We start from the raw sequence: 21,829 nt of genomic DNA on the forward strand, positions 1-21,829 counted from the left end.
ATCTCTCTGAGCCGCCAGTTCCGTGTTCTCCCCTTCCGATCTTGACGTGTCAACGGCGGCTAATTAGTAGTGTGTAGAAGCTTTCCCCCGCACAAACTTCCCTGTCGCCAAGATGTGCCGGACTCCGGTACTCGTCACTCGCTAAGGCATTGCTTAATCAACTCGGCGAGTGCGTATGGTACAACAAATTGGCATTGTCATTTCAAAACGTAAGACTAGTTACCATAAAGACACGACAAGGTACCAGTATCTCAAGCTTAGACAGAAGAAAGTCTGCCCCAACGAACATGATAAAGCCTAATACCTTTGAGTGAGTTACCGGATCATAAGAACAGATATCAAATATTGCATGGGCTGCCATCTGTTGAACTGTAATGGTCTCAAAATTCTTATTCAAAAAGGGGACTCCCAATTTCTAATCCCCCGACTTCTGGGTCCCCAGATCTATGCATTAAGTTGACATGTTTTGCCCGTCAAGGTCTACTCAGACAACTGCGCCAGTGGCTTCCTGAAGAACACATTCCTCTCCCAACCGTCAATGTCATCCACAATAGTCTCCCGCGTCAATTCGTATCTGCCAATCTTTGGAAGAATCACAGCCCAAACAAGCCAATAGACTCCACCCGCGAAGATGATGCCAAAGCCAATAACACAATGGATCCAATACGGCAAGCTCTCGTAGACGTTTTGGCCGTCCTCCGGAGGTACAAAGGGTGCAATTACGAGATAGATGTTGCTGAGAAGAAAGAAGACGACAACTGGCAGCGTTGCACTTATAGGCGGGTTCCAGTTCCATGACTTTCGGTTGAGGTAGAGATGCAACAAACCGCCAGCAACAAATGTGTTGACAATCGCAAGAGGGTACGAGATGACACTAGTGAACTTAATATTAGCATTTTGGGGGCCATAGCGTTTGATGAAGATTAGCTAACTTGAGAATCAGATTGTATGCATCTCCGGGCGGTGGAGCAAGCATGATGATAACAGATACCAGCCAGTGCTCGAACAGACCGGCGAGAGGCGCGTTGAAGGGTCGGTTGCTTGCCCAGAAACGAGAAAAGGGGAGGATGCCCTCACGACCGAGCTCCTGAACCAGGCGACCCTGAGAGAAGATGACGCTGAGGACATTACCAAACGCGGACAGAGCGACAAACACGGAGAGAGCGCGCTCTGCGGTGCCACCAAAAACATTCCGAAAGAGAGAAGCGGCTACCAAGCGACGAGCTGCCAAGATCTCTTCCTTAGGAACGGCGGCAAAGTAGGCAATGTTGACAAACATGTAGAGAATAGACACGACCCCGATGGCCAAAGGGGCTGCAATCTTGAGCGTTCGGACCGGATTGCGGGTTTCGCTAAGGGCATAGTTGGCGTTGCTGTAGCCAATATAGCTCCAGATGACATTGTAGAGCGCAGTGACAACACCATATGCACTCCCAGTAGTTCCTTCAAAGGCATTGGTGAAGTTGTGAGGTTTCTCGGCAAGCTTGACGTGGCCGCCAAGTGCAACCCAGCCAGACACCACAATGATCAGCACGACGATGAGTTTAATTATACCGAGAAAGTTCTGGAGTCGGAGACCCCACTTGAGAGCGGTGCCATGGATCAGGAAGGCAGTGGTGATACAAGCAAGGCCGACACCTCGTTGGTTCCATCTATCAACTTCGACATTGGCGGCGTGAAGTATGTATTCGCCAAACACGACAGAATTGCTAGCCGCCCATCCGAGGAGAACAACGTATCCTGTGTACAAGCCTGTGGTGAGGAACTTGGGCTTCCGGAAGACATACTCGAGGTAGTTTTTCTCGCCGCCATTCTTAGGTATTGCCGTGCCGAATTCCAAGTAAACTGCCGTCCCGGCAGCGGCAATTAGCATTCCAGCGACCCATATGAACAAGGCCAACCCAACGCTGCCTGAGAGGCTGAGAATGGCACTGGGAGTAGCGAAAATGCCGGTTCCAACAATGCGATTGAATATTAGAAAGATGGCTGTCGGCACACCAATCTGTCTTTTGGCGTCACGGACCTGTTGCAGGCGTCCTATGTTGAGATGTTAGTAGGAGAGATGTGCATGAGCAACTCGGTAACTCGGTAATCCCATCTTACCAACTTCAGTGTCATTGTAATGGGGGGGAAGCTCTCCGTCCTTGTCCTCGTCCCGAACGAACCCTCTAGATGCAGGGGACGAGTCGTCCACGGCGTGCTTTGCGAAGAGTTTAGACATATTGACCCGATATGTTTGAAATCAAATATAGGAGAGGAGCCGTAGGAAACAGTCTAGCAACACTAGAAGACTTCCAGAAGATTTATGGTTCCCACAGCCCGCCTCGCGGAACCCACCAGCGCACATTGCATCAGCAGCACACGGCCTAGGCGCTGGCGCGATCAGAAGATGAGGCAATGCCATCTTACGGTTCGGACCGATGGTAGGCGAGGTTTAGAAGGTGCTTTGGTTACTTCTGGGCTTGTTGTGTGTCAGAGTTTCCTAATTCTGGGTTTTACACTAATGATGCGATATGTCGTGATCGCCCAAGAAAATTTTGCTGCGAAAAGGCGTCTCCGCCACGCAAAACGCGCACGATTCAGCCCAATGAGATCGCGAAAATCTGATGAATTCCGTATGCCAATGTAGACATGCCAAAACTATACCACAAACACCATTTCAGCTCGCAAATACGATTTCTTGACCACCGAGGCTTTCCTGAATCTAGCCGGTCTGTCTCACATGATAGAAAATCATCGGCAATCTGTCTTTTTATGATATGTTCGAGGCCCCTCAGGTGAGCGTGGGGTAGAACAAAAGTACTCCTCGAAATCTGCTGATATCGGTCATAGCGATAGAGAGCAGGCTTGAGCGATGTAGACTTGTGGAAGTCAGAGGTACGAATTTGAAGAATCATCCAAGCTTGTTGTTTGATACAGGTGTAGGTACCTGTGAGTGTGTGCGAGGACATCGCCAAGATAGAATGCTTTGAATACAATGGATGCTATTTCCGAGAACTCATGACCCTATGACAAGAGTTCGGGTATCTCGGGAGGATACTACCTAGGGAGAGTTGAATATACAACTAGAATAGCCAAACGAACGCTTTTTTCACCTTCGCCTTCCATCCCAGTGGTCCTCGTTTGCCTTCGTCCACGATGTATACATCGGTCTCTAGATCCATCTCTGCCAAGCTTACAACTTTGGTCCTTTTTAACAGCTTCCAACCTAAGTACATGACCAACATGACCGGCAATTCAATGTAGAAGCTGACGAAACTCACCCCGTCAAAAGTAGGGCTAAAGCAGCTCCAACCTTGAACAAGTACGAGGACGCAGTTGAGGATTACGCATAGGTACGGCCCCACGGGGTATGTCCAATTGCGGAAGGGAAGCAGATGAGTCTTGCCTTGGCGCTCTAAGGCTGAGCGGAAGCGGATTGATGTGATGCCAATAGCAATCCAGCTAAGCTGGTTAGACACGCCGACGATACTAAATGCCGTTAGGTTAGAGATGCCACCGTCCAAGTTAATATTGACAGTAACTCACTTTTGGAGCCAATTCCACAGCTGACCTGCCCCGATGAAGCTTGATCCAAAACAGAGACCGCTAATGAAGCCCGTCGTGAGAACAGCTACCCAGGGAACTCTGTTTCGGTTCAGTCTACCAAAAAAGACAGGGGCATGCCCTTCCATCGCGAGCGTATACAGCAATCTTGCTCCAGCGAAAAGCGCATGATTGCCGGCTGAGAGAACGCTGGTCAAGATAACTGCATTGATAACACTGCCCGCTGCATGTGCACCAGTCATCTGAAAGACAATCGTGAACGGGGAAGTGCGCGTTTCTTTGGAGTTGAGATCCGGATAGGTATACGGGATATCGAGACCTATCAAAAGGACAGAGAGGATGCTTGTTCGTCTAAGCATATATAGATTGAACACGCTGAGATATCTTGCACTTACTAGAAGAGTAGTATGCGCCAAAATACGTTTTTGACTACCCGGGGGAGGTTCTTGGTCGGGTTCTTCGTCTCGCCAGCCGTGATAGCAATCGATTCCGTGCCACCGTCTAAATATTGCTATCAATGCCATAGTCATTTATTGCTTCATGCGGTGACATTTCACACTCACAAGCAAATGATGCGGTTACAAAAACGGATGCAAAGCCGCCAATACCACCAACAAAAGGCGCCCCCGGCAGTCGCCAGTTTTCTCCTCCGATGTAATGACCATCGGCGTTCCCTCCAGCATTGACCACTATTCCCATGATGATGAAGACCTAGTGAAGGCAACTTGATCAGCTTAACGTTTAGCTATATCTGAGGCCATCGCTAGACTTACGATGATTGTAATGACTTTCAGAAGGCTAAGCCAGTATTCGACCTGAAGAGACAGATATGAGCCCGATTATTCTAAGTTGGGGCGTATAGTGGAAAGCCAAATCTTACTTCGCCATACGCGCCGACAGTTATGATGTTGATTGCAATTAAAATAACCCAAAAGATAAGACTGAGCGCCCATCCTGGGAAGTTGTTTGTCCAGTAATCCAAGACGAGCTGCAGAGCTACTAAATCTGAAGCTGTCGACACGGCATCGTTGAACCAATAGTTCCATGTAAGTGCGAAACCAAATGCATCATCGACGAAGCGTCTAGAAACAAAAAGTCAATGATGATTCAGGAGAGCTTTAAGCATCTTCACCAACCCTGCAAACGTGCAGAAGCTACCTGCCACGGGAATGAAAGCCGCCATTTCCCCCAAGCTCAACATGGTAACGAAGACAATCGCTCCCACAATCAGGTACGCGATCAATATGGAGGCTGGACCGCCGGTGGCAAGAGATTTGCCCGTTCCCAGAAAGAGACCTGTCGCGATCAGCGAGTCTGCTCTCAAGGCTTATATTACAACTGGTCTATAGCTACCGGTTCCAATCGTTCCGCCAATAGCAATCATCTGGACCTGACGAGCTGAAAGAGCTCTCTTTAGGCGGTCTGACTGCACAAGGTGAGGTCGCCCAACATCGTTGGCATTGAAGGCTTGGTCGTCACCATCCCCGTAAGTTTTTCCTGCCTCCGCATGATCCAAAGGTGATTCACGGTTACCAGACATCCTCTCTTAGTACACATGCGTGATAGAACGCTGGGAGCCCTAGATCGAGTTGGTATAAGTCGCTTCTAAGCCAAGAGCCATGACAGCCTAAAACGTGGAGACGCCTCAGAAGCTATGTTTTAAGCATCTTTACTAACATCACCTTTGTACTCGTAGGCGCAGGCCCTGACATCATGCAGCCTCGCACCGTTTGCTAGGTTTCGATTGCGTGCTCGACTAAGACAATCCATTAGGCAAGAGATTCTGGGTTTGTAGCGTGATGCTCACCGTACAGAGGCTTACGGGTGGGGCTCTGACTCGGTAACGCCGCCGCTAAAGACGCCTGTGGGGGAAACGGGATCAGTAAAAGCAAGTCATGTAACCATCGAATGTAAGCAATGGAACAACAGGCCGCTCAATGGCCGGCTACTGACGGCCAGCACAGCGCGATAAATAATATGGGTAAAGTAATAAATTGCTAATTCAACTGACTGTCAAAGGAGCTGATTGAAATTCTAGCCCAAAGATCTTCACGCGGGATGTCAGGCGAAATGCTTCGTCTCAGGTGGCGCCTGGTAAGCTCAGAGGCATGTTATGCGCCATAGTATATTGCGCCTTTTTTTCGTGCCAGGAACAGCAAATGGATGCAAGTGGCCTGGCTTATGCTTCAATGGTACGATTGCGTGTCGAGCAGGGTATTCGCGTCAAAAAGTGTAATTTGCCCAAGTTGTAGCAGTTGATGAGAATTAGGTCCTGGGTGACCTTGATGTAATCCGATTTCATATGATCCACAATCTTATCCTTCTCAGATTAGATCCAGCGAAAATGGTTTGAGCTATCATGAGTACAATGAGTCGAAGTAATTGTGAGATTCGCACCAAAGAATCAACCTCGTATAATGCCTAATAGATTAGCTATATGTTTGTGCACGATGACAACACCAGTTACTCCTAAAATCAATTCATTGCCAATGTCAGATACGACCAGACCTGAAGATTTGTCAGTGTGATAGCCGTTCATATTATGTTCCGCTGTCTTGCTGTGCAGCTATGAGGGTAGACTAACGGTAAACGGCATGAGGCTCTTAGCTAGTAGCATGTCTAATAGAGTGCTGACAATACGTAGGACCGCAGATCTCGAAACGTAACTCGTCCACGACGAATTTGACCGTTGTACATCTTAATCTGACATATCGTGGACCTAGATATTCGAAAATTAAGTATATTCGTCAATTACTGAACTCATTGAATCGCGCCAAAGTCTTTGTGGCACCATGTCCCACAGGCAAGATCGCAAAGTCTTTGCGCATTACTTGGTGAGCTCGGGACTCCTTTGCAACAGGCCAGTTGCCGATGAGCCTGACGTTTCTGCAGATCGGCCTGACATTTGGTCAATCTAAGGCTCAATGGGAAGCAGATATTCTTGCAGCTCGACATGCGGGAATTGATGGCTTTGCAATGAACATTGGGCCACACGACTCGTGGACAGAAGCTCAACTTCGGTTGGCGTACAAGACCGCAAATGATGTGACCCCGGGCGAGTTTGTTATGTTTCTCTCATTCGACATGGCTGCAGGAGATTGGAAAGTATTACAAGTCATCGACCTCATCAATGAGTTTAAGGTTCTCCCGGCGCAATGTGAGGTTGACACGCTACCATTCGTATCCACATTTGAAGGACCTCAGTGGGCTGAAAATTGGAATTCTGTGAGACTGAGGACCGGGGGAATATTTCTGGTGCCCAGCTGGACCTCGATTGGACCACACGGAGTATTTGACAGGTTGGGAGTCGTGGACGGCGCTTGTAGGTTTTTTTGACCATCCATGGATCTTCAATCTGCTGAGCTGGTTAGTCTCTTGGTGTGCTTGGCCACGCGCGAATGAAAATCGAATGACGACCGACGAAGACGTCTTGTATAAACAATACCTGCTTGGTAAGAAGTACATGATGGGTGTCAGTCCCTGGTTCTATACGCGTAATTCACCTTCCTCGGATGGCTGAAAGAAACAAGCTGAGAAGAATCAGGACTGCAGAAGTGGAATAAGAACTGGTACTCCTCAAGCGAGTCTCTGTGGTACGACCGCTGGATGCAAGTTCTTGAGGTGCTCCCCGATTTTGTTCAAATCATTAGTTGTAAGATATTCACCTCATTTCCTGCCATTCTGAGTTGTCAAATATTCTAGCAGCTAAAATGTTGCTTGGCAACTAGGGAACGACTATGGAGAATCGCATTATATCGGCGATGTGACGAAACCCCAGATTGTACCTGGTGCCGAGGATTATGTTGTCGATTTTCCACATTCTGCTTTTCGGGCATGTTTGCCATATTTCATTGCTGCTTTCAAGGGTGAAATGCCTCCTCTGAAGGATTGCGCGATCGCGTGGTACAGACCAACCTATGTTGGGAGTGGTCACGACGGTGGTGCGAAGTGCCCTTTAATCAGACAAGGGAAACATGCTAATGTATTGTAGACACGGTCTGGGGGCAAGGGGGGACACAGTCTGCTCGTATCGCTGCACAGGACGTGATCTCGGTTTTGACAATCACAAACGAGCCCACGAGTGTTAAAGTGGACATTGGGGGGTCTTCACAGGCCTTCAGTGTTGGGACTCAAGGAACTGTTACATTTGTACAGGTGCCCTTAGACGGTAGACTCGGGCCAGTCACGCTCAGGATGCATGGCAGGGTGACGAATGGGCCTGCAATTTCAAATATTGTGGCTCCTACGGGCTTTGTACGTTCTCTGGTTGTTTTAAAGAGGCTGGCAACTGATGATATAACCAGGTGAACTTCAACTGTGTCGCAATCGAAGTCTGAGCCAAATCGGTTTATTTAATCTGGGCGCGGTGTGCGAGGAGGCCAGGGCAATGACGGGCGAATTCCTTCGTGTAGAAACTTACTATGTGACTACAAACAACGATGAAGGTGACAACTACCTACTGAGCCATGCCAATGACAGTCTCCTTTCTCGTTCGTGTCGACACAAAGTAGCCTTTAAGGGACAGCATGGTGCCCATGATATACTAATTACACACACAAGAAGGGTAAATTATTTTGCATTACCATTACTACCATATACACATTTCATCAGTTCCTGAATAGTGCAATGCTGTCGGAGAATCCGGCAACATTGTTCGAGTAATCCGCTACATCTACTCCATTCACTGTGATCATCTTCGTCGTGCCCACCGTGTTCAGGTTGTACACTGAGACGGCGCTGTTCTCCACGCTGAAAATGCGAGATTGGCAGTACTCAGTCGGGCCATCAGAGCACTTGGTGCTGTAATTGTTGAAGAAACTGTACAATCCTGCACCATATACAAAGATGTTGCTGCTATCCTTGACACGCAGACCCCAACCGCTTTGACCAGAGGAGAAGACAGGATCGCTGTATGCTGTCAGGGCCGGGAAGGGGATGGTCGCGTCGGGGTTAGGCTGGTAGTATGCTGTCTCGGTCTGGATCTGACCCGTGACAATGTTCTTTGTGCTCGAGAATTGGTACTCGTACAGGACATGATGCTCAACGGCAGTACCATACATCCAGATGTTGCCGAGAGTGCTCTCAACAAGAAGACCACGTCCGGCATAGATGGTGACCCGGGTCAGGGCCGGATCCTCGATGTCATGGTCAGCAACCCACAACCACACGTTCTCCATGTACAGACCACTGGCGGACTTGGTGATATGCATGCTCATGAAAGCCGCAATGCACTGCTTCTTCAGGCTGGTAGCGGTGACTGTGGCGTTCGTCCATTGGCAATCAGCGACCTGGAGGTTTGAGCCCTTGAAACCACCGATACGAGTGTGAACGTCCCACATGCCCGAAGGAGTGCCTGGTGATGACAGGTTCCATTCAATCAGAATTGCACCAGCCTGGGCTCCCTGTGTGCTGACAATCATATCCGACCACTCAACCACACCGACAGATCCTGCAGTGCCAACCTGGACGACTGGCTTGGGGTTGCTTATATCGGAGAAATACGTGCCCGCAGAAAGAATGACCGGGTACGACTCTCCAACGATCTTCGAGCCGGCAGGAATGGTGATCGTGCTCTCGACCCTGTACACACCGAAGTCAAAGAACACAATCTTGCCAGCAGCAGCAGCATCTGCTAGTGCCTTGTTGATCGCAGCAGCGTCGTCCTTCACGCCATTGCCTACTGCACCGCTAGACTTGATGCTAACGAACTGCGAGACAGGGATCTTCTCGTATTGGGGTTTGGATCGCTCGTAGTAGGCCGAGCCGGCAGTAAGGCCACTAGGACGACTGTTGGCAGTAAAGGTCCCACCGACGGGCTTGGGCCCGCTTGTTGCTGTGTACGAGTTGCCCTTACCCCAGGCCGCGATAGTCGACTTGCCCGTCGATCCAGCCAATACGGTGGCTTTGTTGGGTCCTTGGATGGCGACAGGAACATTGTTGAGGGCGACATTCTCGAGAATCAGGCCGTTCGCGGCAGCGGGTGCCGATGTCGTGGAGCTGCCATAGACCACACCGATGGGTGTGTTGTTAATCTCGCTGTCAATGAAGACGACGGATGCAACCTTGAGCTCTCCGCCGTCGACATTGGTGATATCAAGGCCAACCTGGCAATCGTTGATGCTGATGCCTTGATAAGTCCAACCCCAATCCCACAGTTGCTGGATAGCGGTAACGGAGTTGTGGAAGGTCAGGTTTCGCATTGTGAATTGTCTGTAGCGCTGTTAGCCTGACAATGCCAAGAATTAGAATGATACATGTGTGAGCGTACTGGTTGCCAACGCTGAGACCCTGGGCACCACCATAGAATACTAGATCGCTCACCCAGCCACCAGAGCCCTCCTCAATGAAAAGACCCTGGTGCTGGTTGCCGCTTGCGGTCGACATCTTGAAGACAATGTTCTGGAGCGAGGTCGCTTGGCCAGTGGGCCAGTGAATACCGGCGACCAGAACCGAGGGGCTGACAGCGGTAAGATCAATGACAAAGTTACGGACTTGACGCCAGAAGACGTTCGTGGCTCCCCAACCGAGCTTGCCATCGGTTTGATACTAGAGACATGTCAACCATAGTGTATCATGCTGTCAATGGGACATCCGGGCTTACCTGATCACCATCGAGGAAGAAACGAGAGTTGAAGCTTGCGCTAGCCTTGAGAACAGGCATGCAACCAGGATTGCCAACCAACATGGTGTAGTAATAGTCGATGATTGGCTGAGACACGATGTATGTGCCAGGAGGAAAGTAGATCAGGGCGGGTGTCGTAGTGGTTGAGCCGCATGAGTGATTCTCAGGACCACACCTGCCCGCAGAGCTAATGGCCGAGTTGATAGCAGCCGTGTCGTCCGTCTTGCCGTCTCCCTTCGCGCCATAGTCCATGACGTTTCTGAAGACCTTGTAGCCGCTGGCTGCATACGGGGCGGCGCCTTGGTGGGTAATCTTGTTCAGCCAGTAATCTGTGCATGTTGGAGCGCTAATACTTGACGTAGATGAACTTGACGTTCGGGTTGACGACGTAGAGAAGCTGCTGCTGCTGCTAGCCTTAGATGTGGTACTGGACCAAGAGCTACTTGATGAGCTTGAGACTCGAGATGAGCTCGAGCTGCTCGTCGATGAGGCAATGCTTGATGAGCTAGATACTCGAGACGAACTGAGACTGCTCGTCGATGGAGCGATACTTGATGAGCTGGAGACTTGCGACGAGCTTGAACTGCTCGATGGCGAGGCGCTCGACGTTGAGGAAACGCCATAAGAAGACGACGACAGGCTGCTCGAGGTGCTCGCGACACTGGACGAGCTTGAAGTCCTGCTCGAGGAGCTTAGGACGCTTGAGGAACTTGAATGGCTGCTCGAAGCGCTCAGGATACTTGATGAGCTTGAGAGGCTGCTTGACGATGATAGAGATGCCGAAGACAGCGAGCTGGAGCTAGAGCTGGACTTGGAGCTGCTCGATGCGAGGCTGGATGAAGATGAGGAAGACGAAAGCACCGCCGATGATGAGGAGGACGGCGAGGCGGTACTTGATAGGTGGCTCGAGCTCGATGGGAGACTTGAGGTCGAGCTTACTTGAGAGCTTGTCTTAGAGCTGTCCAGAGAGCTCGTGGAGTACACGGAGCTGGTGGAAGACTTCAGGCTTGAAGAGGGGGCGCTGCTTGAGGACGACAGCTGGCTTGACGAGCTGGAAACAACTGATGTTTCGCTGGACGACTGAGAGACAGTGGTTTCTGTGCAGGTTTCCGAAGCACTGCTGGTGACCGGATTAGACTGACTCGTCGACACAGCACTACTTGACACAACTCCGCTGGACGACAGCTGCGACTCCGAGGACGACACAGAGACAGAATACAGACTGCTCGTAGGAGCACTGCTGTGAGAGTAAAGGCTGCTGACACTAGACTCTGATGATGATGATGACGACAACGGCTGGGAGCTCACACTTCCGCTGGGACTTCCGCTGAGGCTGCCGGTGCTCGAGCTGATGGGGAGGTTTGACCCGGACTCAGACTCGGAGGCCGAGGTCGTAGTGACGGGCGAGGTAGAGCCTGTCTCGAAGACACTGGAGCATGGCGGAGGAGGCGTCGGGCAGGTGGTGATGGTGCTATGGATTAACACCGTCACCACCCGGCGGGAGCTGGTGGTGGGGACATCGTGGGCGATGCCGGCGGACAAGAGAGAGGAAATAGTAAAGAACGACAGAAAAGAGTGGCTACGCATCTTGGACGTGAAACGAGTGACGACGATGCGACAATGAGGGGACGAAGGCGAGCACGAGAGAGAATCTCCTCCTTACCTTTCAAAAAAGAAAGCGCCAGCCCGCGCATCGTGAGATGACGGGACGCCAGGCCATATATGAGATGAGACGAGATGACAGCCATGACCATTTGATGCACCAACAGTAAGCACGAACGCACGTCCGCTCCACGCATACACCACAGAAAAAGAAGAGCCAGCCCCATCTCCACGACAGCCCAGAACCAGACCAGGCCAACCCTGCCTGGTAGATGTGGATGTGGATGTGGATGTGGGTGCTGGGGTGAGAGAGGAGAGGTGGATGCGGATGCATTTACACTTGTGTACATCCAGCGATCCATTCATGATCCCTCCATCCATCCATCCTGGGCGATCCATACAGACATGGTGTGTGCTAACCCGGCTTGGGCTCGCTGGGGACCATGATGCAGGATCGCACAGACACGGACATGGAAGTGTGAGAGTGTGCGCGAGAGAGATACAGTACCATGGACTGACTGATGGAGTCGTGACTCTTCCTCCTCCTGAAGTCTTTGCTCTTGGATGACGGCGCTTGCTCTGCACACCAACGCTTGAGCCCCTCTTCTGCCTGTTTACTACACCCTTCTCAGCAATATGTAATATCTCTTGGACGCGCGACGCCAGACGGGCCACTCTTAGGACTGACGATAGTTTGGAGATTTGCAGCGCCGTTCCCCTGCAGCAGCAAGCCCAGCCAGCATCAGGGGCCCAGGTTCTCTCAGTCTCTGGGCGCCGGCCGTACTAAAAAAGACACGGCGTGCAGATTCGGGGGCAGCCGCATGGCCGTTCAGCCGAGCCTAATGGCCTCGTCGGGCGACGGCTAAGCTTCTTTCGGCGCTTGGACGGGGGTTTGGAAATTGGTGGCGCAGTCCCCCGGCCAAATAGCTTCAGGGGGGAGATTGACACTCGAACTTGGATCGGACTGACCTGCAGACTCTGGAGTTTATTGCTGTGTGAGATATGTCATGATCTCATCTGGGAAGTATCCTGCGCCCATGGGTAAACAATTCTCTTCATGTGTGTACATGATTGAAGTATGGTAAGCGGCGTAGCGAATATTGTATTTACCCATGCTGTAGAGTATAATACAGTAAGTTCTGTATAAGTTCGCGTTATTCCATCAGCCATTGACAACTTTTGCTTCCCTCTAACATGCCGTTAAAAAAAGGACTCAAAACATCGTAGGTACTTAAGCGACTCTATCGTGTAATAATGAGAAGGGGACCATGTATCCGATGCCATACCGCCCAACCAAGGGACTTTCCAAAGAGGATTGAAGCTCTTCAGTCAATTCGGTTTCGCGGCTCGCTCAGTCTGCCCTCCCCCTGCTTGCTCTAGGCAGCCAGCCCGCCTAGGACCATTTTGTATGCTTTCGCCGCATGCAAGTGTACGGCGCATGTATTAGACTCCTCTCCTGGATAACGTTAATGCCTCCTCGCCAGGGGTGCAACTCTACGGCGGCAGAATCGGCTTGATTCCGGGGAGGGGCGCGCTGCGCTGACACTAAGAGACTTAAGGTTCTTTTTCTTCAGATTCAGTTGGAGCCGCAGGTGGCTCTGTTGCTGCTGCACTGGCCGTGACGTGTCTTGAGCGCTGCTCCAGAACTGTGCGGGAGATCGACAATCGATTTACTTGTTGCGAAAAGAGTCCTCACCCAGGGCTACATCTGGGGTTTGTTGTTCCGCATTGTGACCGTGATCATTGCTTGCTCCCGGACTATCTACATCGCCCAATGATACCCCTTCTAGAAGAAGTTGACGTTGCTGACAAGGGAAAGAAGAGGAGGGGCTGCCTGGCCTTCACGATGTTGCGTACCAGGCACCCAAATGCTGGATGCTCGGGAGCAATTTCCTGGCGAGGTTTTCATTGGCTTAGTCCTCTCGCAACGAGCCAACAGACATCGTATTGAGCCGCCCTGAATGCTGACGAGGGACACGAATATTGATGAAGAGTGAATTACGGTTAACCAATCGACCCCTGAATGGCCGACATGTTTTGGGCTATCACGGTATTGTTTTTCTTTTCTCACGGCGGTTCAGCCACCTGTCTGATCCTGTGTCCACGGCTGAATGTTGAATTTCCACGGCGAAGAACATTGACCGGGCTTTTCCACATCCATGCTGTGTATTGTCCGACGGCCAACCGGCTTCAAGCAAATTTCTCCGTCCTAGCCATCAAATAATGTGCTACTAATTTTGGGGCAGAATGACATTTGACAGGTCTCCAGTGGGGACCTGGTCTGATGACCGATTACTTACACTTGCAAGAACAGGACAGTCGTTCGTCTTCTAGACTCGAAGCCCTTGTGAGAGACAGAATATCCACTACGAGCATTCATCCGATTCGCTCCTGCGTACCTGCCAGACGTGGAATTTCTTTGAGCTTGTTGTTGGTGACAGTTCCTGCCAGACCCGAGGTCCTCTAGAACTGCCAATACCACTACCAAGCGTGGAGGATTCTCGTGAGAGCGTAGGTATCTACACGAGGCTCATCTTTGCTAAGAGCGCTTCAGCGATATCTCTTGCGAATCCCGCGTCGTTGACATCTCTCGGATCATCGATGACTTCAATGCCCGTCCTCTCTAGGCCTGCCCTCACGGCGGAGAAAAGCGCCTCATCGGCCTCAGGGTCTGCAAAAGGGGCTCCTGGAGTCGAAATCATACTCACACCGCCCCTCGGTATCCACACCTGTACTAATTCGTGCCTTTTCGCAAATCGCTTGAGCTTCGTACTAATGAACTGGCCGACATGTCGGCATTCTTCTTCCGACGACCGCATGAGTGTGACCACCGGATTGTGTTCGTACAGCAGCCTATCTTTGTATTTCTCTGGGACGGTATTTCTTGGACCAAAGTTGGTCATGTCTGTTGCTCCCAATGAGACGAGATAAGGGACTCCGGCCTCCGCTGCAGCGTTGAGCCTGTCTGGACCGGCACTCATATTGCCCCCATTCAACAAGTCACATATCTCTGTTGTCGTGAGATCTAAGACAGCGTCCAGTGCCCCCTCGCGAACCAGTCTCTCCATAGACTTGCCGCCGTGGCCGGTAGCGTGGAAGACATACGTCTCAATACCACCCTTTGTATCTAGATGCTTTCTGATCGCATCCACACCTGGCGTCGTAACGCCGAACATGGTGATACCTATACGCTTCTTCGGGGAGCCGACGCTCGAAGCTGGCGCCTGCCTGGTCCTATTTGCGAATGAGGCCGCTGCAGCGGCGATGAACGCACCGGCATTGCTCAGAATGTCTCGAAGCACCTGGTTCAATCCAGCCACATCGACGACCGAATAGAGCATGGCAATGTCAGTCTCTCCAACAATCGGCCCGGTGTCGCCGCTGGCGATGGTCGAGACGATCAACTTGGGAAAGCCTATAGGGAGAACGTCCCTCATGACTGGTGCTGCAAGTGATGTGCCTCCTGATCCGCCAGCCGTGACAATACCATGGATCTCCCCTGCGTCATAGAGTTCCTTGATAGCTTTAGACGCGCAGTCGGACATAAATCTGATGAGCTGTCCCCTGGGGAGATCTGATGGAGATTTGCCATTGCCATATCGCCGGACCAATTCTGTGCGCGTGACTGTTATATGCTCGCTGTCCGTCTCTCCTCGGCCGACGTCCATCAACAAAACCTTCACCTGCGGGTTTTCAAGGATTCGTTCCCGCAGGAATACCAGCTCTTCCAACTTTGTGTCGCAAGTCCCCAACACTACCACTGTCGCCGTCGACATTGTACCGTAGGTTGCGCTAAAAGTATGTTACTGTTATAGGCCGGCCACAGCCATGGGCGCCGGACTAGGAGATGATAGACCAGGTTTTGGACACAAGGAATATCTGCCACAGTTGAATGACCGGAAGAAATTGATCATCCTGGCCGGCCTTGGCTTTTGTTCACTGTTGTGAAGATAATTACCCCATGAGATGGGTCCTAGTTGTGGGCAATGATGCGGGGGAGCTTCCTGGCGTAACAGCACATGCATGTGCAGCTGACGTCAATTGTGAGACCCTAGGTATTGTTGACATGAGCTCGTTCCATGGTCGGGTCCATATCTAGGTAATATATGGCCTTGTATGCTGTAAGCTTGTAACTTCTCATTGAATAGTAACTCTACTCAATTAAGCTGAACTGCCTCGTTTCCCACGTTCTACAATCAGCTATTCTACGACTGTCCTCTGGTCTGACGGTAGACTCGCAATGCCGCCTCCAACAGATCGGCAGGAGATCCTGCAGAATCTCCGGTTACAAGTCAGCCAGGGCAACCCGATTGTGGGCGCCGGAGCCGGCATTGGACTTTCGGCAAAGTTCATCGAGGCCGGCGGAGGCGACTTGATCATCATCTATAATAGCGGCCGCTTCCGCATGGCAGGCAGGGGGTCGTTGGCGGGACTGATGCCGTATGGGAATGCAAACGACGTTGTCTTAGAAATGGTGAGACCACCTTCATGTGGCTGATATGCTCCGTTCATCTTTCCGGTATCTTCTAACCCCGGATCTTGCGCAGGCCGGCGAAGTGCTGCCGGTGGTGAAACACACGCCCGTCTTAGCCGGAGTCTGCTCCACGGACCCCTTTCGGTCCATACCGGCTTTCCTCAAACAGCTGAAAGACATGGGGTTCGCAGGCGTGCAGAACTTCCCCACCGTTGGGCTTATTGACGGACAGTTCCGAGCAAACCTGGAGGAAACAGGCATGTCGTATGACGCCGAGGTGGAGATGATCCGCCAGGCGCGGTCTCTGGACATGCTCACCACGCCGTACGTCTTCAATGTAGAGGAGAGCAAGAACATGGCCGCCGCCGGCGCAGACATCCTGGTGGCACACATGGGTCTCACGACGAGCGGCTCAATCGGAGCCACCACCGGCAAGAGCTTGGACGAGAGTGTCGCGCTGATACAGAATATCCGAGACGCCGCTGCTGAAATCAGCCCAGACATTATTGTCCTCTGCCACGGTGGACCGATTGCAACCCCCGAGGATGCAGAGTACGTACTGGCTAGAACGAAGGGTGTGCACGGTTTCTATGGCGCGAGCTCTATGGAGAGGTTACCCGTGGAGGAAGCCATCACGAACATCACAAAGACTTTCAAGGGTATCAGGCCTGGGACTTAGACCGTGAGCTACAAAGATTATAGCTTAAATGGTGATATCATTAAATACTTCATGTCTTCCCTTGAGAGAGTGTTCTTTAGATTGCAGTCTATTCTATTTATCGTGTAGATTCTTCGATGTCATTTAACATACCAAGCATACAACATCTCCCGGCCACGACTCGCTATTACATGCTCCCAAATCGAGTTATACCGTGCTTCAACAGAGGCGATGGCAGTTTCGGTTCTCAATTCTTCTTGATTTCGGCTTGGAATTTCCTAGCCCAGTCCGTGAATGTGTCCTTCTCTCCCTCCCACGGCTTAGTGAACAGCTCCGAAAGGGCGAATGCGTCAAAAAAGCACAGGTCCATCAAGCGATCAATATCTGCCGTGCTGAGCTCGTAGAATGCCATAGCCAAACTGTTGAAGCGGTCAGGGATGCGCCTAAGAAGTGGCGCCATCTCATCCAGGCGGGAGACAATAGTGGAATCAGACCCGTCTGGTATAGGTAGTTTGGGGAGAATTTTGAGTCGTCTCTTGATTATGGCCTGGTATAGAAGATTGGTGAGTCGGAGCCGCTTCAACGTTGAATCTAGGCGTTCCCTTATTTTGTCGGGATCGTCGCGGGGGATAGCAGAGTGAAAATCCATCAAGTCGTCGACCATGGCTTGCGTTGCGGCAATGTGGGTATTCGCCATCTGATCAGCAAGATCACTCGTGGCACTCGTCCCGTTACCATTAGCCGGTCCACCGACGCCCTCGTCATCATCGTCGTCGTCGTCCTCATCTTCATCATCGTCGGGCGACTCTTCAGCCCACTCTTTCAGCTCTTCCATCACATCCTTCAATGTCTCTTCGAACTGCTGGGCCTTCTTTACTAGATGGCCGACGACACCCATATTGGCAAAGGCGATGAGCTCATCACAGACACCCCAGAGCAGACCAGTGGTGGTGATGCTGCCCCTCTCCATTGCCGCGTGGTTCATGCCGCTGCGCTTCTCAGGCGGGAGGACCTTGCCGTCCTTGGGGATCTTCTCGATTAGGTCCTTCAGCTCTTTGAGCACGCGGGAGCAGCGCCAGGCCATGTCGCGTCGAACGACTTGTGTATGGAGATCGGCATGGCAGAGCTGAACGGCAGAGCCAAGCGCGGGGATGGGGCCCTGTACGAGATCGCGCAACGTCTTCGAGATGACGGCCGGGGTAAAGGGTTCGTTGATGATGAAGAGGGATATCTTGGTGGCGTGGGCTTTGACGAGGGAGGCCGAGTCGCGAGCCAGGGCGAAGACGTCGATCTTGTTTTCTCTGTCGGCCGGGGTAGAAGCGAGGGCGTCCGGTTTGTCCTCGTGGATGGTAGTCCTACCGACGCCGCCGCCGTTGGCATCGATGACATCGCGGAGGGCATCTTCTAGGTTTCGGATCAGGCTGACGCTTGTGTCGATGACCGAGTTCAGCGCCTCAATGTCCTTGCCAGACGGCGTCGAGGAGGCCGGGGCCATGTTTCGGTCAAGGCAGTGCCGGATCAACGGAGACAAGACTTCGTTAGCAAGCAGTCTTCTGGTACCATGGGCCCCGGTGCCCTGATCTAGTTCGTGAAACTGGTCTCCGTGTTCCTTTGACCTTTCTGTTTGGTGAGAGCACTGATGGTTCAATGGTATTCATAGAGTAGCCATTCATCATGGTGGGGCACTGTTCCTGGAAATATTTTATATTGCTTTCTGTCGCGGGGTCGTTGCAGTGGCGGTGGCCTTGTTGGCCGGCCGGCAGGCAAAGCTGGTCCCCACCAGCCACTACAGCCAGTAGCCCCAAAACCGATCTGGACAGCTTGCTTCGCCTTAGTGCAATTATTGCTGGTAGCTGTCAGAAGCAGCAAGCTCGAGCACTTTGAACCTCCGGTTAAGGGATTGTTTTGTATGATTGATTGATTGATTCATCACCATCATCGCTATATTTCCTTTCTTGCCTTCCATCTCCTCATAGACTCCCCTGTCCAGCTTGATGACGCCAGACACGAGGTCATAACAAACCAAACAATGCGACAGACAAGTGCACTGGTGCTCTTGAGCACCATCCAAGGTGCCGTTGTTGCTGCCAGCTTGCCCCGGGGCGTTGGCCCAGAGTGTAAGTCAACTTGATTCGATACAAGCCAAGTTGCCGTCGATTATCATGCCAATTGGATGGAAAATGAATAAGCCTTGGACTTCCACTGGGGAACAAATGCTATTCATGTTCTCTGGACCCTTTCTAATGGAGAAGCTGACACTCAAAACCCCTAGTTGCCAAGTTCTACACAGCAAAGGACACCTTCACCTGCATCGGGCATCCATCCATATCCCTTTCCTCCTCACAGATCAACGACAACAGCTGCGACTGCCCCGATGGCTCAGATGAGCCTGGCACGGCTGCTTGCTCCTACCTCGACCCCCTCTCTCCTCCACAGCCGCTCCCGGCCTCCCTGACGGGCACAACCAACACCAGCAACGTTCTCCCCGGCTTCTGGTGTGCCAACGAGGGCCACATAGGCGCCTATGTTCCCTTCGCCTTTGTCAATGACGGCATTTGCGACTACGAGCTGTGCTGTGACGGCAGCGAGGAGTTTGGCAAGGTCGGCGGCGTCAAGTGCGAGAATCGCTGCGGGCCCATTGGAAAGGAATGGCGCCGCGTGGAGGAGGAGCGGACCAAGAGCAAAGAGCGCGCCGCCAAACGGAGACGCACCCTGGCCAAAGAGGCCAAGGAGCTTCGCCGCAGGGTCGAGGCTAAGATCACAACGCTCACAGAGGAGATCAAGACCCTCGAGGTGAAGCGGGATGACCTGCAGAAAAAGTATGAGGAGGTAGAGAGAGCCGAGCGAGGCAAGGTCGTCAAAGGCGAGGGCCAAGGTGGCAAGCTCGGTGTGTTGCTGGGCTTGGCTAAGACCCGAGTCAAGGAGCTGCGCGACACCCTGGACAGGGTCCTCGACCAACGGGATGATCTTCAGGATAAGGTCGAGGAGTTGGAGGCCATCCTCCGCAAGTTTAAGGAGGAGTACAATCCAAACTTTAACGACGAGGGTGTCAAGGCTGCGGTCAAGGCGTGGGAGGACTATGCCGCGAAGACAGCTTCGGAGACGCAGGTCGATGCAGCAGACGCGGATATTCTCGAGATCATCAAAGAAGACGGTGAGAGCTCAGGCATCAACTGGAAGGAATTCGAGGACGAAGAAGTCTCGGATACCGATATATGTAAGTCCATTTCCCCACCATATGGCCCTCCTTTTGCAGCTTCGCTGACAGCGTTTCAGTGTATAATCTCGAGGCTTATCTTCCTTCATTCCTTCGAGAGTACATCCATGGCAAGCTCACGCTGGCTCGGGTATGGCTGATTGAGAACGGAATTCTCGCTGACAACCCAGCCGGTGGTGCCGAATCGCGACTTGTTACTGCTGCCCGCGAGGCCCACCAGGCTGTGGTCAACGAGGTTACGTCCAAGCAGCGCACCCTGACCGAGCAGCAGAGTGACCTCGAGAAGGACTACGGAGCGGACGATATTTTCAGAGCTCTCAAGGGCAAGTGTGTCTCTACGGACAGCGGCGAGTACGAGTATGAGCTCTGCTGGCTGGACAAGACTAGCCAGAAGTCCAAGAAAGGCCATGGCAATACGAATATGGGCAACTTTGTGCGCATGGATACAGAGATGGCCGATGATGAAGAGCGTCAAGATGGCAAGGGCCTCGGCAAAGGCCCTCGGCTTGTGTTGCATTATGAGAATGGTCAGGGCTGCTGGAACGGGCCTAACCGACGGACGGATGTATGGCTCGGCTGCGCTGAGACAGAAGAACTATGGAGGGTCGTCGAGGCAGAGAAGTGTGTGTACAAGATGGAGGTTGGCACACCAGCAGCTTGCGAGGACGTTCATGAGCCTGGTGTGAGGACAAAGGACGAGCTGTAAGTGGGCTGTTGACCACTTGAAAGCCTTGGAATTTGGGCTGTAAGGCATGATTTGCAGACCATTGCAAGGCACCTTCTACAGACATTCAGAGGATTGTAATTCAGCAGGCGTTTAGAGAGATTTGAAAAGATGTAAGCCAATGTAAAGTTCAAGACAGCCCGAATGCCACAGCTACTATGTTAGGTACCTGGACTGCACGAAAAATACTTCCTTTTCACTAGTCACGCATTCATGGTTGTGACAGAATGGTATCTCATTTGGTGTGGCTACAAGTACAAATCGCTAGATGGAACCAAGGGCAAGCGTGTTGTCTTTGGAGCACCAGCATCATCTTGCCGCGGCGAGTTTCCTCCGTTTATTTCGCTCTTCTTGTTCAGCCAGCACCCTCGCCGTTAGGGAAGCCGTCATTGGGTTATTGATGCCACTGACACGACTGGCAACATCCTGCTTATTGCTCTTGCTGGTCTTAGAGGCGTGGGTTTCGCCCTTGTCCTCAACGCCGTCACCTTGGACATTGCCGTTCTCTTTGTCGCCGGCTTTCCTCTTCTTCTTGCCAGCGCCCTTTTCCTTTTTGAGGCTGTGTGTGAGGCCACTGTCCCTGAGGGCGTCTATCCTCTCCTTTAACCTGTCTACCTCTGCCTTCTCTGTGGGGAGTATGGGTATTGTGTTTTGTTTGTCGAATGGCTCGCTACATTCGGGACATATGTGCTCGTCGATCTCCCTGATAGCCACCTCGGCGAAGACATGGCCGCATGGGACCAGGTAGACTGCCTTGGTGGAGGGGCCGAGCTCCTTGAGTGAGATGGGACAGGCCCAGATCTCCTTCTCCTTGCTGCCGGCGGGCTTATAGCGCTTGAACTTGAGCTTGACGACGTCGCGCAGGCTCTTGATCCCGGTGGAGGCGAAGGTCATCTCGTGAGGGGTGGCGGCGTCCTCGGGGTCGGGATCGTCACCGGGCATCAAGCCCTTGAGGACAGACTCGTAGTTGTAGAGGCGGCCGCGCC

The 21,829-nt window shown here is 52.0% G+C and overlaps 6 protein-coding genes across 6 annotated transcripts; 2 read left to right on the forward strand and 4 right to left on the reverse strand.

Annotated features, from left to right (window-relative positions):
- Window positions 1–480: 480 nt before the first annotated feature.
- On the reverse strand, window positions 481–2,221 carry UCRPA7_6754 (putative high affinity methionine permease protein; the record flags this gene model as incomplete). Its single annotated transcript, XM_007919285.1, has 3 exons — window positions 481–874; window positions 933–2,037; window positions 2,104–2,221. 3 exons carry the CDS (start codon window positions 2,219–2,221, stop codon window positions 481–483), a joined length of 1,617 nt encoding a protein of 538 aa, XP_007917476.1.
- Window positions 2,222–8,153: 5,932 nt separating this feature from the next.
- UCRPA7_6755 (putative glycoside hydrolase family 55 protein) lies at window positions 8,154–11,755 on the reverse strand (the record flags this gene model as incomplete). The annotated part of the gene is made up of 6 exons (XM_007919297.1): window positions 8,154–9,756; window positions 9,815–10,092; window positions 10,148–10,514; window positions 10,693–10,928; window positions 10,980–11,106; window positions 11,652–11,755. The coding sequence occupies 6 exons, from the start codon at window positions 11,753–11,755 to the stop codon at window positions 8,154–8,156; spliced, it is 2,715 nt and encodes a 904-aa protein (XP_007917488.1).
- Window positions 11,756–14,289: 2,534 nt separating this feature from the next.
- UCRPA7_6756 (putative upf0261 domain-containing protein) lies at window positions 14,290–15,315 on the reverse strand (the record flags this gene model as incomplete). Its single annotated transcript, XM_007919288.1, has 1 exon — window positions 14,290–15,315. The coding sequence occupies one exon, from the start codon at window positions 15,313–15,315 to the stop codon at window positions 14,290–14,292; it is 1,026 nt and encodes a 341-aa protein (XP_007917479.1).
- Window positions 15,316–16,010: 695 nt separating this feature from the next.
- On the forward strand, window positions 16,011–16,923 carry UCRPA7_6757 (putative tim-barrel enzyme family protein; the record flags this gene model as incomplete). The annotated part of the gene is made up of 2 exons (XM_007919296.1): window positions 16,011–16,244; window positions 16,318–16,923. The coding sequence occupies 2 exons, from the start codon at window positions 16,011–16,013 to the stop codon at window positions 16,921–16,923; spliced, it is 840 nt and encodes a 279-aa protein (XP_007917487.1).
- Window positions 16,924–17,149: 226 nt separating this feature from the next.
- On the reverse strand, window positions 17,150–18,397 carry UCRPA7_6758 (hypothetical protein; the record flags this gene model as incomplete). The annotated part of the gene is made up of 1 exon (XM_007919302.1): window positions 17,150–18,397. The coding sequence occupies one exon, from the start codon at window positions 18,395–18,397 to the stop codon at window positions 17,150–17,152; it is 1,248 nt and encodes a 415-aa protein (XP_007917493.1).
- A 534-nt stretch (window positions 18,398–18,931) lies between these two features.
- On the forward strand, window positions 18,932–20,825 carry UCRPA7_6759 (putative glucosidase 2 subunit beta protein; the record flags this gene model as incomplete). The annotated part of the gene is made up of 3 exons (XM_007919293.1): window positions 18,932–19,019; window positions 19,175–20,119; window positions 20,179–20,825. The coding sequence occupies 3 exons, from the start codon at window positions 18,932–18,934 to the stop codon at window positions 20,823–20,825; spliced, it is 1,680 nt and encodes a 559-aa protein (XP_007917484.1).
- Between the last annotated feature and the right edge of the window lie 1,004 nt (window positions 20,826–21,829).

Source organism: Phaeoacremonium minimum (genome assembly GCF_000392275.1).
Source record: "Phaeoacremonium minimum UCRPA7 unplaced genomic scaffold PA7_03_scaffold_495, whole genome shotgun sequence".
Taxonomy (NCBI): domain Eukaryota; kingdom Fungi; phylum Ascomycota; class Sordariomycetes; order Togniniales; family Togniniaceae; genus Phaeoacremonium; species Phaeoacremonium minimum.